The following is an 18,890-nucleotide window of genomic DNA, read 5'->3' on the forward strand; positions in this document are numbered from 1 at the left end:
TGTGGTAGTTACTGTAATATATTAGCAGCGAAAAAGTAATTTGTGTAGTGCTGTGCAGTAGAACTTTCTGTGGTGATGGAAGTGTTCTGTACCTGTGCCGTTCAACCCAGCAGCCAGGAGCTGCTTATGGCTGTTGAGTGCTTGAAGTATGGCTAGTGTGACTGAAGAACACAGGTTGTAATTTTATTTTAATTAATTTAAATTTAAGTAGCCGGTTGTAGCTAATGGTTATTGGATTGGACAGCACGGTTCTCTGTCATATTTGAAATATGTTTACATAGTCATATATTTTTTAAAGTATAGTAATGGTTTCTAGATTAATGGATTTGGAGTTCCAAGTCTGAGGTGGCTGTGGACGTAGTTCTAAGGGCTTGCGGCCACTGAGGAGTCTGAGGTCCCTGAGCCGCAGTAGCCCTGTGCTTCCGGGTGTGGGCGTGCCCTCCTTGCCTCCGAGCCGCCCACCTGTGCAGGTGTTGCAGGAGGTCTAGTGCTCACGCTGCCCAGCTGGTGAGCTGGCATTCTGTCCTGGGTCTTTCTGGGCCACCTGGTGCCACTTGTGGAAATCTTGTGAGTCTAAATGTTTAGTGAACCTAAGAAGACCCCCTGGCAACCAGGCACAATTCACAGTAAAAACAAAACACTTGATAGATTGGGCTGCAGACAGACCGACAGCCCAGACTCACTGAAGGTGTAGCTCCCTCTCAGGTTTGTAACTACTGTTTAGAAAGTAGTTCTAAAAAGGTAACATTGATACAAAGGGAATAAAAAGCCCATTTTTAATTGAGCTTCTGTGGTCCTTGGTGGACGGCGTACATACTGTCCACAGGAAGCCACTGGGGACCTTGGTCACATGATGTAACTGTGTCCCCTCAGCCTCACAAAAGGCTGCTTCTGGTCACCCAGCTCACACTCACCCCCGGGGCCTCTGTGCTGTCACCTGCTCTGTTTTCCTCACAGCAGCATCACTGGCTGAAATGGTCATTTTTACGTGTTCATTTGTGGTTTTTTTTTTTTTTCATTTGTGTTTTTGGTGTGTGTTTGTCTGCAGTGTAAGCTCCATGAGAGCAAGGCATCCTTCCTTTTGTTTACCTCTCTCCCTGTTGCTGTAACAGGGACTGGACCTCAGGAAGACTCCTGAATGAGCCAGTGCTGGGAGAGAACACTTTTAGGTTTTAAAATTTTACCTCTCATTTAGGTTTTTTAAGCTACTAAATGTTGAGACTGGATGAGATGGTATAATAGTTTGGACAAAATGTTGGTGAATTTTCTGTCATTTCCAAGGAAAAGCTTTGGTAAAGAAACACTCTTTATACATTGTAGAAATTCAGCACTGATTTTGCCTTTTGTTTTGGGACTTGGGACTGTTTCTCCTGGAATCAGGAGCTAACCGAAGAGAGTCCTTTCTGTTTCTCTGTGTGACCTCAGAAGGATCCCCTTTCTTTCTCCCCAGTGACCTATCCAAATGTTGAAGACTGTATTTAAAAACAAAATAAAACCAAAGCTATTATGAACCTTGCTGTTTTGATCTATGAAACGAAGACCTTAACATGATGAGCCATTGTTAATGGCTGTGCAGGAGTGACAGAGTGTGTAGGAAAAGTGTGTGATGTGATCTCTGGATGTGATTTGTAATAATAATCCTCATTAGTGCTCCCCTTCTTCTCCCCTCCCTTCAAAACCTCCATCAAACCCCCACCTTCGTGTCCCTGGTTCTCTCTATTATTAGGGAACAAGTGTGAGGGGGCATCGTCGGGTGCTGTAGACCTGTGATAGCGCATCTCAGAAGCATCCCGCCCTCTGTACATTGTGGGGAAATGAGACGATGACCATCAATTTAACGTCTTAGTTCTCCTGTGTGTTAGAACTTTATTTCACGCCCACCCCGCCCTCAACGCCCTCAACTTTTCAGTACCAATCTCCCAGGCAAATTTCTTTATTGTAATCATTTGACTATCCTGGGTCAAAGTCAAGTCAAAACAGCCTCTACTTAGGGGTCATTGTACTCCCAGAATATGCTAAGAATGTAAAAGGAGTATAAAATACATACTCATGGGGCTTCCCTGGTGGCACAGTGGTTGAGAGTCCGCCTGCTGATGCAGGGGACATGGGTTCGTGCCCCGGTCCGGGAAGATCCCACATGCCGCAGAGCGGCTGGGCCCATGAGCCATGGCCGCTGGGCCTGCGCATCCGGAGCCTGTGCTCCGCAACGGGAGAGGCCACAACAGTGAGAGGCCCGCGTACAGCAAACAAAACAAAACAAACAAACAAAAAACATACTCGTGAAAATAGAGATCTTTGTTGGGGTTTTTAAGTGTGTATGGTGCAAACATCTATGTAACACTGTAGTGTGACTATCTTATAGGGATGTATGTGTATATTTTACGTTTTAAATCAATTTTATTGAGGTATAATTTACATACAATGAAATGCACTCATTTTAAGGGTGCAATTCCATGATTTTTGACAATTGTGAGGTACAGATATTTTTTATAGAAAAATGAGGTGCAACTTTCAACTCTCTTGCAGTTCATTGGACTGTTGCAGCTTAGAAATGGGAATAAATAGAAAAATATGGACCATATGGGAAAAGATGAGGCCAACTTCAAACAAAGAAGAGTAGTGATTGTGCTGTTTGTAGTTCTCACCTGATGTGGAAACCCATATGAGCTTGTTTTTTTTATTGTGTATGTGCACCTCTTGAAATCATACAGCTTCTCTCAATTGTAGGGAAATATAGATCATTATCCTACGTATCGTCTGATGGTAGTTTTTCGGAGAGAATTTTTTTTACGTAAAATTCATGCTTGTGGAAAAATAATTTACATTCAGTTTATAACAGAATTTTATTGATTGTGTTCTCGTTTGGAGTAACTGCAGGGAAAATCACTTGGGCTAACACAAGTGGGATACCATTTACTAGGGATTTAGCTGTAGAAAGAAATTCATTTCAATTTCAGTGGTGACAGCTATTGAGTGAATTTTCCTGTGATATCCTCACAGCAGGAAGTGATATATTGTAACTGTGGTTCCCTTGATTTCCTACACACCCAAGAAATCCAAACTGCAGGGATTGCGCTTTCTAAATGTCTGAATAGCCTAGCTTATGTGGTCAGAGTACTTTTTTTTAACATCCAAAGTGGGTAAAATTGTGATTGCAAAAGTGGATATTACGGGTGATGTTCAAAACCATTGTTTCCTGTTTTTGAAATTGTTTTTCCATTTGTGCTATGATTACACCTTACTTCATGTGAAAGGGTTGTATTGGGACTTGGTATACTTTTATAGAATGATGTAGGAAATTACAGTTCATTTTGAAAGATGTATTAGCTTACTTTTTAATTTAAACAAAGAAATATGTTTCCTTGATGCAGAGATCAGTTTTGATTACCCGTGATGCTTTCTTCACTGCTTTTTTATGTGATATCTGTTTTTAAAATATGATAAACTATAGCTGCCAGATAGAAAGGAGTAAATAGTGTTAACCTCTTTCAAGAGTACTGGGGAATAGTTGACGAAGAGAGGAAATGTGTTTTATGTGTTACTATTTTATGAACCTCAGAGGCTGTTTGTTGGTGGGGAGGGAGGGTGTAGAGGTGCTCCCTGAGGATGGGAGGCAGGTTCTGTCTGGCCTAGCCCAGGGTCCTGCGGTCTTCCGGACTCATACCCCACCCCACCCCCCCACCCCCGTCCCCGGCCCCCAGCACAGCTTCTTACAGATGAGAGGAGAATGGATTGTTGTGATTAAGTGTTGAGGTGAGTCACGCAGCCCCAAAGACTCCCAGACAAAAATGTGTCACACATACACACACCCTCCCCCGCAGTGATTCCAGTTACCTCCAAGCTAATCAGAATTGCTTCCCTGATAATAGAAATGGGAGGGTGTGGCTCAAGTTTGGAACCTTGATTCCCAAGCACAGTGTTATGAAAACAAGCATATTTACAGTTGACTTGAGGCATTCCTTTAGTGGCCCAATTGCAGCTTGTATTCCACTTATGACCAGCAGAGTCTGATCTTCACTTGGCAAATAGAAGTCAGGGTAGGTCAATTGGCATTTCTGCATGTGGACCTAGTCCTCAGGGGAAGCACTTGATTGCTTCGTGTCACTGTCCTCACTCTATGACAGTGCTGTCCAGAAGTATATGAGCACCACAAATACGAGCCACATGTGTAATTTTAAATTACTTCAGTGACATTAATTTTAGTAATATCTTATTTAACTCATGTCCAGAATATCATTTCAACATGTAATTGATAGGAAAATTTATTAATGAAATGTTTTACATTAGTTTTTCATACCAAGTCTTTGAAATCCAGTGCAAATTTTACACTTATGGAACTTCTTAATTCTGACTAAGCTGCATTTCAAGTGCAGCTTAGTCACAGTTCGCTGGTGGCTACCATATTGGATATGCAGCTCTGCAAAGCTGGGTTCCATTGAAACCTGCAGTGTTTGAGTTTGAAGTTTTACACTGTGGAAACTTTCTAAGAGTGTAGCTATAGATAAAACCTTCCAGATCATCAGGTTTTTCAAGGACATCTAAATTCTACTTTAAGATTAAATATTTTATGTGATAGTATAAAGAAGATAGGAAAGAAATACATTTTTTTCCTGATATTCAAGGGAAGAAAGTGGTGAATGTTAAAGAGTAGAGAGAAACAACAACCAAAACGTCCACATGTAACAAATTGAGGCCTGGATGATAATGATGATTACAATTTGAGTGAAGTATTGGCCGCATTGGCAAGATCCAGGCCATGTTTAGTTCCAGCGTGAAGATTGCCAAGCCCAGTAGTGCGAAGCCAGATGAGTTTGAGTTGGGCATCTCCCAGGTCCTTCTGAAGCTGGAGATGAACTTGTACCTCAAGGCCCAGCTGCGGGAGTTGAACATCATGACCACTGAGGAAATTGAAGTTGGTGGTGGTCGGAAAGCTATCATAATCTTGTTCCCATTCCTCAACTGAAATCTTTCCAGAAAAATCCAGGTCCGCTAGTGTGTGAGTTGGAGAAGAAGTTCAGCGGGAAGCACCTTGTCTTTATCACGCAGAGGAGAATTCTGCCTAAGCCAACTTGCAAAAGCCATACAAAAAATAAGCAAAAGCATCCCAGGAGCTGCACTCTGACAGCAGTGCACGATGCCATCCTGGAGGACTTGGTTTTCCCAAATGAGATTGTGGGCAAGAGAATCTGCGTGAAGCTGGTTGGCAGCCAACTCATAAAGGTTCATTTGGATAAAGCACAGCAGGACAATGTGGAACACAAGGTTGGAACATTTTCTGGTGTCTATAAGAAGCTCACGGGCAAGGATATTAATTTTGAATTCCCAGAGTTTCAGTTGTAAACAAAAATGACTAAATAAAATATTATTCACAATTTAAAAAAAACAATTTGAGTGAAAAATCGTGCAGTAAACTCTTATAGACATCTCATTTGATCCTCACGGCAGTCCTCGGAGGGGGTACTTTCGTGACCCCTTTTGAGATCCCAGTTTCCCAGTGAGGAAACTGAAAGCAAAGTCACACAGTGAGTCTGGTACCTGTGCTCCTCGTCAGTCTGCTTGGCTCACTCCCTTACTCTGCTGTACTCCCTGATTGCTTTGGGCAGATTGGACTTGGAAAAATTATGCAAATGAGGCAGAATTGCAGCTAAATCCTAAAATGTTGCAACTATTCCACTACTCCTTATTCCCTCCCTCAAGTTGCATCACTAATCGGAAAACGGGAAAATGATTGGAGAGGTGTCACCCGTTTTGCCAGCTGTGTCCTGTGGCATTTGTGTCTCAGTGGTGGGACTTGTGAAGGCCACTCGAGCAGAGTTGTGATGGGCCGTCATGTGCTGAGATCAGGGCCACAGCAGGAAAGGTTTTTTTCCTTAACCAGCTAATCTTGTCATGAGACCCACAAATCCACTTTCATATAATTTCTTTTTGTTTTCGCCTCTTATTTTCAGCACTCAAAAGCAACTCCCTGTTGAAATCTAAGTGCTCGTGTTGACATTGGTGGTGTATTGACCGAGGCTTATATTTCTGTTGTTTCTACAAAGACCAGGCATGGGTCTACCTTTCACAGATCAGATGTGTGCAGATGTGTGTGTTTCTGATTTACCTCTTTATATATCCACTGCATTTCTATTGTGTAGATTTGATGTTTGTGTGGTAGTGTTTGGGCGAACTGGTTCTGTGTGGCTGTGACTGACTGTGCCTTCCTGTCTCTGTTATGCCTCAGCCCTCCTCCCACCCCTCTATCGAATTGTTTAATTGGATTGAAAATAGGATCATGTCAAATATGGTTATGTAAATATGTGTTATGGATATTTTGAAAGTCTCCTCTCCTTTCAACTCTTAATTTGTTGAAACTGTTGGTTTTACAATTTTCTGTTTACTATGATTTTTAGCCTTATTGGAAAACTAACTCTGCTTACATCTTACTGTTTAATGAGCAAGACAATGTGGGAGGAAAAAGTTCCTCAGATGTGACTGAGTTTTAATTAAGTTGCATGTAAGCTTACTGAACAAATGCAACAGTAGGAAGATGTTTTTATATATTTTGTGTACCATTAGTTCTCTTATAGTAGATTGGATAACTTAGGACCATCACCTCAAAACAAAACAGAACAAAATAACCAAGGACAAACACTGAATTACTTCTGTGTTTGCAAAATTCAGTTTTCTTAGAAAATACCATTATGCACAGGTTTAGGTTTTTAAAGGTTTTAAACTTGACAAAACCTCAAGTTTTTATTAAAGTCATGATTTAGCACTATGTTATTGCAAAAGGAAGTAGAATTGGCTCTTTATTTTAACGGTTTTTGTTCAGAGACCTGCGTTTCAGGACCTACCTGCCCAGTTTCAGCTCTTTTTCCCCCTTGCCTCTGCTTACCTCTTTTGCCACCTAACCCAACATCTTCGTCTATAAACTGTGAAATTTCCTTGGCTTTGCTTGTGTCTTTCTGCCTGTCCATCTGATATGTGCTAACCCTCTAGATGTTGAGAAAAACAGACTTTTTTATTATCCCCAAATGTCACCTCCTTATCACATGCTTACTTTTAAAAACCCTCCAACAACCCTAATAAACTCATGTCATATACTTTTCTGAACCGGATCAAAATTTAAAAATGTTTTAATACATATAAAGTTGTTCAACTATGAATGGTAAAAACACTAAAACAACCAGGCCTGTGACTTTTCAGTTATTCCTTGACTGTGGTCTCCTGCTCTTCCCCTCTGCTGCCCAGGCCTGCCTGCTCCCTGATGGTCAACCTCCTCTCCTTCGGCCTTGAGCTGGTCCCGCTGACTTGGCAGGCGTCTGCTCAGCTTGGGCACTGTGCTCAGTCATCTCAGCAGTGTTCTCACGACACTCAGAATCCTGGATGCTGTCCCTGGGCAGCTCCCTCTGAGGTGCCCTTTCGGGGCTGCATGTGGTTTGTCCTCCTCCCCCTGCTCTGAGAAGGGCCTGTTCTCTGCGGCCTTGTTGGGGCTCTCATCACCTCATCACGTCATACTGTTTGGGTCATCTTTGGGTCCGTCACTACTTTGTGACTCTTCCTTGGTCACAGAAGTGCTTGATGAGGGATTGAGGAGCTGTACAGAGACCCTTGAAAGCTTTTTTTATAAAGGTAATTAGAAAAGCACAACAACTGGGATGTAGAAAAAGTCTCTTATAGAGAGCCTGACAATCTAATGGTATTTTAAAAAGTAAGGTTTGTCCTGGGTTTTCTGCATTTCTCTAGTTCTGTTTGGGGAGTGAAGGTGTTTGTGTTGCTTGTACAGTGCTGTGTAATGGCTACATTTTAGCAAACACACACTGTCGCCTTTCACCACAGGCAGTGTTCTAATATAACTCAGTATTCATGGACCCACATCTTTATTGTTTTCACCACTTTTCTGGCTTTTTGGTGACTTGATAAAAATGATACCATTTTACCTTCAGTGCCTTTCACCTGATACTCTAGCAAATAGAAGATAAATTAGCATACAGGATGGAAATAAATCACTATAGCTCCTAATCCCTTACTGTCTACATTTATGGATGAATAATTAATGCATAGTTTGACCTATGCTTTTTTTGTTTGTTTGTTTGTTTTTTTGCGGTACGCGGGCCTCTCACTGTTGTGGCCTCTCGCGTTGCACCGGACGCGCAAGCTCAGCGGCCATGGCTCACGGTCCCAGCCGCTCCGCGGCATGTGGGATCTTCCTGGACCGGGGCACGAACCCGTGTCCCCTGCATCGGCAGGCGGACTCTCAACCTCTGCGCCACCAGGGAAGCCCTGCTTTTTCTTTTTTACTTGTGGCAAATTAGTGGCTAAACTGAGAATTAAATCAGATCTTGACTTTTTAAGATTCTCTGATTAATCAAAACTTGGTCTTTACCATTGTAAAGCAATTATACTCCAATAAAGATGTTAAAAAAAACAAAAAGAACATGGGCTTCCCTGGTGGCGCAGTGGTTGAGAGTCTGCCTGCCGATGCAGGGGACACGAGTTCGTGCCCCGGTCTGGGAAGATCCCACATGCCGCGGAGCGGCTGGGCCCGTGAGCCATGGCCGCTGAGCCTGCGCGTCCGGAGCCTGTGTTCCGCAACGGGAGAGGCCACAACAGTGAGAGGCCCGCGTACTGCAAAAAAAACCCAAAAAACTTCCTCTTTATATTTGGCAGGATAGTGATTAGTGACATAATTTGATTTTTGTGGCCCATTAAAATGTTTTTTGGTCCACTGTGTTGAAAAAAATGACATTTGTGTTACCTCTCAATTTATTCTCTTGTGGAAGGTTAGAAGCAGGAAAGCTTTTATGCTGACTAAATCCCCTTTGTTAAAACTGTACATCAGTGACAGCGAGTGTTTCTTAAAGCTGTGAGTATTTAAAATGAACTGAAAATAGTATTTGCTGCTGGGTTTGTGTGTGTGTATATCGAACCAATTAGAAATTGTTTTTACTGTTAAAAATTACAGTAAAATTTTTTTTAAAATTAAAAAAAGTTATTAAAAGTTTTTATTACTTTTTCTGTTTCCCTAGTACCATGATTAAGAAATGTTTGTTCATAAAGTTAACCAAGTTTTTAAAATCATGAAACTAAGACTATATTTTGACAGTTCATTATGTATGTTTTTGCTCATTAGTGCAGCAGCTGCATTCATTTGGAAGCTGTGTGATATGAAGCTGCCACCGGGCTCTGAGGGTGGTAGAAGGTGCCTTACCTGTCCTGGGGGCTGTTAGGAGTCTCATCTCGTAACATCCCTGTGCACTTCCAAGTAAAAGCCAAAAGTGCAGTCTCATAAGCTAATGTGAATTGTTATTAAGGATTTTTAAAAAAAATAAATTTATTTATTTATGTTTGGCTGTGTTGGGTCTTCGTTGCTTTCCCCAGGCTTTCTCTAGTTGCGGTGAGCGGGGGCTACTCTTTGTTGCGGTGCACGGGCTTCTCATTGTGGTGTATTCTCTTGTTGTGGAGCAAGGGCTCTAGGTGCGCGGGCTGCAGTAGCTGTGGCTCGCGGGCTCTAGAACCCAAGCTTAGTAGTTGGGGCACACGGGCTTAGTTGCTCTGTGGCATGTGGGATCTTCCCGGACCAGGGCTCAAACCCATGTCCCCTGCCTTGGCAGGCGGATTCTTAACCACTGCGCCAGCAGGGAAGCCCCAAGGATTTTTATTCTTTTATGGCAGCACTATTTGTTCCTTTTTCTTTTACCTTGATTGCCTTCCTTTCTCCATCTATTGCCATTACTTTACTGAAGGTCTTTACAAAAACTTCTCTTGCCCGGAATGTTGCAATATTCTTCCAACTGGTTTTCCATTTCCCAATCCCTCCCTTTCTAATAATTTCTCTACACTGCTTTCTTTCTCGAGTATAAACCTGATTATGTGAATTCTTGTCCAAAATCTTTTTATGGTTCTTTCTGCCTGCAGATCATTGGATACACTGCTTCTCATGATTTGCCTTTCTTATAGCTGAAAATCCTCCCCCTTGGCTTCATCTATCCATAACTGTTCAAGTATGTATTAAATAGCTGTGACGTAACAACTCCTTTAACCAATATATATATTATCCTTTCTGATTCTGAATGAGTGGAAGAGGAATCTCATTCCCAGTTCTTATGCTTCAATTCTTCATTTCTGTCACTTTTCTTCCAGGGTTCCACACTTGCCCTTACTGGGTTGGCTGGTGACCATCTTCTTGTCTATTTATAATATTTTTAGAAGTATGATGTCTGACGGTTTCCTTATATTCTCTCTGTAGTTATTTATACCCAGTAAATTCTTTGCATTTATCATTGCTACCATTCTCTTTCTTACTTTTTTTTCTTGGAATTTGGTCCCTTTGCATATTCTATTAAAACTTTGAGGAACAAGCATTTTATACTGGCATTCAGGCAAACATATGTGTCCTCTTTATACATCTTCTCTTTGTACTTTGTATACTGCATTAATCTGGGCTGAGAAAACTATTCAGTGACTATAATCATGTTTGTACATCATTTTACCATTTGTACAGGACTTTTGTATTTGTTCATCTATTTGAGCTGAACGGCCCTGTTAGATGATCGTGATCAATTTATAGCCTAAAGCTTACAGGGGTCAATAGAGTGGGCTAGGATCTCCCAACTGGGGGATGACTCCTCTACAGGATCATGCTGCCTCCCTTCCCATCCTGTTTCATTTTGTTTTGTGTTCCTCTGTACTTACTGGTCAAGACTGCAGTTGCTCTGTGTACTGGAATATGCTTTACTGATTTTAATTAGCACTTTGAATTTATTAGTTCATTTGATCTCCCCAGGATTTCTGTTAGTTAGGCAGGCCTGGCCTTATTAATACCATTTTATAAATGAGAATAGTGCAGATTACCAGTTTGCCAAACCAATGATTTAAAGAACAAAAACAAAAGCAAGTCTTCAGACTCGTAGCTTATGCTGTTTTCACTGCCTTGTGTGTAAGACATATTGGAAAGTGAAATATGTTTTTATTTGGGGGGATTTCACTGAAACAATTCTCTGGTTGTGTTCTATATTAAAATGTAAAATATTAAAATTAAATGGCAGCTGTTGATTTAACTTAGCATGAGTTTTGTGTGGCATGGCACTACTATGATAAAGGGAATGGATAGAGTCCAGTGATATGCTGTCAGAAATTTGTTACTGGAGGGAGAAATAATACCAAAGGCAAGAAGATGTGTTTTAGGTGCAGGATCATTCTGTGTCACTCTCTGGCATTCTGCTTGTCCTGCTCTCAGAGTGATTCTCAGGCCATTCTTAGCCCATGGAGGGAGGACTGTCGGAAGGGGACATCTACACTTGTGACAGTCTCCTTGCCAGTGGCTGCAACGTCCCGAGATATCCAGTAGTTTTGCTTCATAATCTGTACCCATTGTTTAATCAATAACCTGATTGATTGTAGGAACAACAGCCTTTCTACAGAGCATCTTGAGGGTGTGTGTTATCCAGCAGCAAGAAGCTATAGTGCTGAGCAGGAAGAAAGTAGAGCATCCGGAATCCCTTGTTATTGTAATGATACTTTACTCCAGAACTTCCCTTTAGTTGTGGAGTCTGCATAAACCACAGTTTGACTGTGGTTTTCTATGTAACCTTGCACCAGTTCTTCGCTGCGTGATCCCTGAATGTCTGCATCTGAGTCATTGTTGATGGAGCTACGGGTGTGGAGTTGTGTCAAGGAGATGATAATGTACACAGGTGGAGGGCTTTAGGTAGTATGTGCCATGTTATATTTCCTAATTTCTAAATAATACAAGAGGAAAAGGTATCACAGGGAAGAGAATGGCATGGTATAGTGAAGAAACAGGAGGTTGGGAGTCAAAAAGTTTGAGTTCCTGCTGCACTGCTGACTTGCTGTCTCATCTAACAAGTTCCTCACTTCTCAAATGTAAAATAAACCTGCTCTGTTGGGGGTGTTGTGAGGATGTAATTAGAGGATATAGATAAGGACTCTTTGTACATGTAAAGTGCTGTTCACATGTTACTTATTTTAATGAATAGTGATTACTTTATGTCCAGTCCTTTAACAAAAGGTATTTCAATTCTGACCTCCTGTCAACACTGCAGGGCAGGCACTGTCATCTCCATTTGACGGACAGGGATCCTGGGGTGTGGAGAGTCTAGGTGACTCACTCAAGGGCCTACTGAGTGATGACTCTGGACGTAAGCTCCCATTTATTCCTAGCTCTGCTGCCATGCTGTTTTATAAGGGGTCAGTGTGGGAGAGGTGTTAACTTTAACAACAACTTGCATATTGCTTCTAGGAAATGGAAATGGCACCCTAGATTAGGAATCGGGAGATCCAGATGAGCACTGCATTTCTGTATTAATTTTGGGAAAGTTACTTAAATGTATTCTATTAAATACCTTTAAAACACTTGGCTATGTTTTTCCTAAGGTATGTGTAAAATATCTTTGTGACTTTGTATCAGAATTTTAAAGATTTCCTTTGAAGTGATCAAAATATGTTTTACAAATCCTATTTTAATATTTTATTCTTTTTATTTTTAGTCATTCGTACACTGGTCAAGACTACAGTACACAGGGAAATGTTGGGAAGGTTTCTTTAGATCAGATCGATTCGGTAAGCATCTCATCCTTTTAAACTTAAACCTTTGTCAGTGGAGGAAGCACAGATTTTCTTCAACCAAAAATTATTTTGTGGGTGGGGAGATGGGAGGGAATGTTGTTTCATTGCTTGCCAATCATTTTTTAAAGAAATCCCATGTGCTATACATATGATTTTTTTTTTCATCATAGGAAAACCAAAAAATGAGAAAATTATTTGTAGTCTGATAAAAACAGAATTTAATCAGTTTTCCAAAGGGGAAATTCTTTTTAAGTGATGACAACTAAATAGTGTTTATTGTTTATATTTAAATACCATATACATATAGTAAAGGAGAAATGTAAAATACTAAGTATATCCATTTGCTAGGGCTGTCGTAACAAAATACCACAGTCTGGGTGCCTTAAACAACAGAAGCTTATTTTCTCACAGTTCTGGAGGCGAGCATTCCATGATGAAGGTATCAGCAAGTTTGGTTTCTCCTGAGACCTCTCTCCTTGGCTTCTAGGTGGCTGCTCATCCCCATGTCTCTTCCTCTGCTTAGAAGGACCCCAGTCACCTTGGACCAGGGCCCCACTCCCATGAGCTCATTTAACCTTGATTACCCCCTTACAGGTCCCAGCTCTAAATACAGCCACATTCTGAGGTCGTGGGTTTAGGACTTGGCATGTAAATTTGAGGAGGATACAAAATGTATTCCATGACACTAAGGGTAGGCTCCCATCTTGTGTTGCCACTAGATTAGTAGGCAGCTCATTTCAGCTTCACTTTGTGGCTCCATAGGAGAATGAAAGTGTGCACACGTTACCATACTTTATAGAATTTCTCTTTAAGACATTGTAGAATTTCTGCATTACCCAAAAAAGGGAAACTGAGTCAGCCATAATTAATCTTTGTTTAGACAATTACCAAATTACTTAAAATAAATTAAAAATACACAGGTGAGGTTTTAATGCTTGGAAACAAGAGTTATGATGGTGAGTAGGGGGAGACCCTGAGCTTTTGGAGTCTGGAATAAATAGGTCATCTTCCTATGAAAAATTATAATCAAGTAGAAGTTGTTACTGTGAAAGATGAAGAGGCTGCCTGGTTAGTCAAGGGAGGAAAGTGAGACCTGCCCCTGCTCACGGGCAAAGTTGAACCTGCTGAGGAGCCCGTGAGAGGTGGGAGTTAAGTCTCAGGAGGATGCTTGAGGAGGTCAGGGAGAACGCAGTTGAGACCATAGATGAAAAAGGTTTCCTTTTAAATAAATAAATAAATAAATGTATGTATGTATGTATGTATGTATGGCTGCATTGGGGTTAGTTGCTGCGGTGAGCAGGGGCTACTCTGTTGTGGTGCGCGGGCTTCTCATTGCAGTGGCTTCTCTTGTTGCGGAGCACAGGCTCTAGGCTTGCAGACTCAATAGTTGTGGCATGCGGGCTCAGCAGATGTGGCTCGCGGGCTCTAGAGCGCAGGCTCATTAGTTGTGGTGCATGGGCTTAGTTGCTCTGTGTCATGTGGGATCTTCCCGGACCAGGGCTTGAACCCATATCCCCTGCATTGGCAGGTGGATTCTTAACCACTGCGCCACCAGGGAAGTCCAAAAAAGGTTTTCTTTTAATTGTTAATTTCTTTAATACATTTATTTGAATTCACATTTTGAGAACCATTTCTCTTATTATGTTTTACTTTGTATTGGGGTTATTTTAAAAGTTCATCTGTGATTCACCAATTGTACTTTTGAACATTTATCCCAGGAAAATGAAATCTTAGGTTTACATGAAAACCTGTACACTCATTTGTTTGAAATAGCCCCAAACTGGATACAACCCAAATATCCTTCAAGGAGTGAATGGTTAGACAAATGATGTTATGTCCACACCATGGACTATTGCTCAGCAATTAAACAAAACGAGCTATTGATACCTGCAACAACTTAGATGAATTTTGTGGGAATGCTGAGTAAAACGCCACTCTCAAAACGTTAAACTATATGATTCTATTTGTCTAACACTCTTGAAATGACAAAATTATGGAGACGGAGAACAATTAGTGGTTGCCAAGGGTTAGGGAATGGCGGGGGGAGGGTACAGAAGATGGGGGTTATAAATTGGAAACATGAGGGATCCTTGTGGTGGGGGATGCATGAACCTACACATGTGAAAAAATTACATAAAATTATGTACACAGAAATGAACACGTGAGTGTAACTGAGAAAATCTTAAGACTAGTGTATATCAGTGTCAGTATCTTGGTTGTGATAATATACTACAGATTTGCAGGATATTACCTTTGGGGGATAGCAGGTACATGACATCTCTTTGTATTATTTCTTACAACTGCATAGGAATCTACAGTTATCTGAAAAGAAAACGTTTAATTAAAAATTATAAAAAGAAAAGAGGTGAAATAAATTTTAATAATATGTTTTATTCAATGCAGTATATCTAAAATATTATCATTTTGACATGTAATCAATATTAAAATATTAATAAGAAAAAGAATCTGTAATCACAGTGAGACAGTAATAACTTCCTTACGGTTTTTTGATTTTATTCCAATTAAACTGAATTTACGATTTGCAAATTAGATTGATTTTTGCAACAAATATTGTGGGGGACCTGATAAATAACAAAACACTCTTTTTTCTTGTAGCTTTCTACCAAATCCTTCCCGCCTTGCATGCGTCAGCTACATAAAGCCCTGCGGGAAAATCACCATCTTCGTCATGGGGGCCGCATGCAGTACGGCCTCTTCCTGAAGGGCATTGGCCTAACCTTGGAACAGGCATTGCAGTTCTGGAAGCAGGAATTTATCAGAGGAAAGATGGATCCAGACAAGGTAATTTTGAAAAATCAGAGCAGACTGAAATTCTAATTTGTCTGAAGACTAAAAGGTTTGTTTTTTGAATATGCCCCAAAATGTAGTTGAAAATTCTGTGTGTCTACAGTTTCATTTAGGTAAAAGAAACTCACGTATTAATCTAGTAGTTGCTCAACAAAAGATTGGGAAAGTGGATTCAGTTTAAAGGGTAAGATCGGAACAGCAATGTAAGATGTAAAATAATGCTTGAATGAAGAGTCGTCTTCTTGGTAGGTAAACTGCCAGTAGTTGTTATAACTGAAATTGCATCTGAGTTGTATTTCTGTAGGAATGTGTGTGTGTGTGTGTATGTAATATGTATAGACATATATACATACATGCACATGTAATGTTATTTTCAGGACCGAGAAATGTTGAGAACAAATACAGTGAAAACAGTTTAGAATGCATCCTATTGTGTTATGTGGAATCTTTCACAAGGAATTTTAATTTATTTTTATAAATTTATTTATTTATGTATTTATTTTTGGCTGCGTTGGGTCTTCATTGCTGCACACGGACCCTCTCCAGTGGCGGTGAGCGGGGGCTACTCTTTGTTGTGGTGCGCGGGCTTCTCATGGTGGTGGATTCTCCCGTTGTGGAGCATGGGCTCTAGGCGTGCGGCCCTCAGTAGATGTGGCATGCGGGCCCAGCAGTTGTGGCTCTCGGGCCCCAGAGTGCAGGCTCAGCAGCTGTGGCGCACAGGCCCAGCCATTCCGCTGAACGTGGGATCCTCCCGGACCAGGGCCTGAACCCACGTCTCCTGTGTTGGCAGGCAGATTGTCAACCACTGTGCCACCAGGGAAGCCCATCACAGGGAATTTTTAGATAGACGTTTATCACTGTAAACCTGAGAACTGCCTTTAAATCTGTTCTTACTTCTCAGATTCCCACTCCTATTCATTATTTCTCTTAAGTAGGACTAGCTAATAATGTTATGGTTTCTCGTCCCTTCTATGGCTTAGCACTGTGGGATGAAGTACATTTTTTATTGTTTATTTCTTGTTTGTTTCTTCTTAGGAAAGGTAAACTATAGGACAAAGAATATTTACCAAGTAAATTTTATAATGACACTTTATTATGTCTTGTATCAGTTTGCTCGGGCTGCCATAACAAAATACCACAGACCGGGGTGCCTTAGACAACAGAAATATATGTCCTCACAGCTCTGGAGGCTGGAAGTACACAATCCAGGTGTGGGAGGATTTCTTTTGGTTTCTCCTGAAGCCTCTTTCCTGGCTTCCAGCAGTTGCCTTCTTGGCTGTGTCCTCACGTGGCCTTTTCTCTGTGTGTCCACCTCTCTGGTTTTCCTTCCTTCTCTTAGAAGGACCCCAATCCTGTCGGATTAGAGTCCCACCATTATAACCTCATTTAACCTTCATTACCTCTTTAAATGCCCTATCTCCAAATACAGTCACATTGGGAGTTAGGGCCTCAACAGATGAATTTTAGGACACAGTTCAGTCCATAACACGTCTCTAGCTTTATACGTTTTTAAAAAGTTCAGCCTCTTTTATAATATATTATAAAAAGCTCTTGCAGTTTTTACAGATTTGTTTTAAAAACTGTTTAAATTGATAACTGTCCATAGAAGCTTAAATTTATCATTGAATAGAGTTTTCTTTAAACATGATTTTGGATAATGTTTATTAAATAGTAATAAATCAAATAATTCTGGATAATGTTATATTTTATTTTAAAGGTAACATATTCTGATTATAGGAAGTATGAAAAATACAGAAAATTTTCCCGTCATTGTCTCATTCATAAATAATTACTGTCAACATTTTAGCCTTTCTCTTTAGTCTAGATAGCTAGATATCATTATTTTTTCCCATTAAAAAAATTGACATTCTATTGTGATCATTTTCCCAGGTTGTTGAATCATTTTTGAAAATATCATTTGTGTTAGTTGCATGACAACACATCATTTGAAAGTGATATAATTTGCTTAATCATTCCCCTATTATTGAACACTTGGTTTTGTCTATTTGACTTTGTCATAAATGTTATTGCAACCAATATCTTGAGCACATAAATCTGATTATAATTCAGATGTCCTCTGTATATGTTCACCAGGGAACCAATTTACCTGGTGAAAAACTGTAGACGGTTTTGAAGTTTTGATGTATGCTATCATTGCTATGAAATGACTGGAAAGGCTTTAAATTAGACTCTCATCAAGCTATGTGAGAACTTTGCTGTGTCACTGACATCATTATATGTTATTACTTGAAAATGTTTTTTGACCTTTTTATTAAGAATTTGATGTAGTAAGTAGGTAGGTGTGTTAGGGTTCTGCAGAGAAACAGAACCAATAGAATATGTGTGTGTGTGTGTGTGTGTGTGTACATGTGTACAAAAAGAGATGTACTGTATGGAATGGCCCGTGTGATTATGGAGGCTGAGTCACCAAACTGTGAGCAGCAGGCTGGAGACCCAGGAAGAAAGAGCGGTGTTTCAGTTTGAGTCTGAAGGCAGGAAAAAATCCATGTCTGTGCTCATGGCCCTCAGGCAGGAGAAAATAACCTCTTAGTCGCAGGAGGGTTGGCCTTTTTGTTCCATTCAGGACTGCAGAGGATTGGATGAGACACCCCCCGCCCTCAATGGGGGAGGCATCTGCTCTGCTCAGTCCAACAATTCAGATGTTAACCTTGTCTAGAAACACCCTCACAGACACACCTGAAATAACGTCTGACTGGAGTTCTGGGCACCCTGATGGTCAAAAAATTAACTGTCACAGTAGATAAGTATTTATGAGCTGTGGTTTTGAAGTGAAGAGAGAGAGAAGTTGAGGTAGCATTTTAGCTTGGTTTGTGCTGTAACTAAGCGGGGAAAAGAGGAGCGTGAGATATGGGAAAGCTTGATCTGGGTGCCAGGCCTTTGGCTTGTGCGTCTGTTCACTGACCGCCCTCTTTTGTGTGTATCTGGGATGGCCTCCTATCAATGTCATCAGTATTTCGTTATTTTTAAACCTATGTGTTTGAAAATTTTTTTCAAATGGGGTTTTTATTTTATAATGTAAAAGTAGTTTTTTTGAAAAATTATTGTAAAAGAAAATCAATAATTTTTACCTTTCTAGATAATACATAACAGTCTGTATTTTCATTAGCTTATTATTGATTACAGCAAATGTATTATTTTGACTAAAAGGTTTTAACATACACTTATGATTTACTGTCTGTTTAGTGTTCTGTTGTTACAGTCTGTTTTTGTAAATAAACATTCATATTTTTCTCAATTATATCTTCTTACGTATTTTTCCAATGAAATGTAATTTAGTATCCTTTTATGAAAATATTCTCTTCAACTTAATAATTGTACCTACTTGTTAAATGGTACATACCGTTAAAAATACTCTTTAGAGGTGTAGAAAATTGATTGCTTAAAATACTATTTATAGAGAATGGTTATGGAGGATATTTTAGATATTTTTTGTAGTGCTCTAATTAAAAGACTTGATGTTGAACCCAGGAATGATTTGGCACATTCACTTC

The 18,890-nt window shown here is 40.3% G+C and overlaps 1 protein-coding gene and 1 pseudogene across 4 annotated transcripts in view; both read left to right on the forward strand.

Annotated features, from left to right (window-relative positions):
* The window catches only part of PRIM2 (DNA primase subunit 2), a 292,124-nt gene that overhangs the window by 183,879 nt on the left and 89,355 nt on the right, over positions 1–18,890 (forward strand). For all 4 annotated transcript variants that reach the window (XM_022581481.3, XM_089918942.1, XM_089918941.1 and 1 more), the window contains exons 9-10: positions 12,492–12,564; positions 15,187–15,372. In XM_022581481.3, coding sequence (XP_022437189.1) covers positions 12,492–12,564; positions 15,187–15,372 — 259 coding nt within the window. The remainder of the gene's footprint in view (positions 1–12,491; positions 12,565–15,186; positions 15,373–18,890) is intronic.
* Positions 1,002–8,288, forward strand: LOC149748226 (small ribosomal subunit protein eS7 pseudogene; annotated as a pseudogene).

This window comes from Delphinapterus leucas, chromosome 10 (assembly GCF_059928025.1).
Source record: "Delphinapterus leucas isolate spDelLeu-1000000601 "Yukka" chromosome 10, BTC_Dleu_Yukka2, whole genome shotgun sequence".
Classification (NCBI taxonomy): Eukaryota; Metazoa; Chordata; class Mammalia; order Artiodactyla; family Monodontidae; genus Delphinapterus; species Delphinapterus leucas.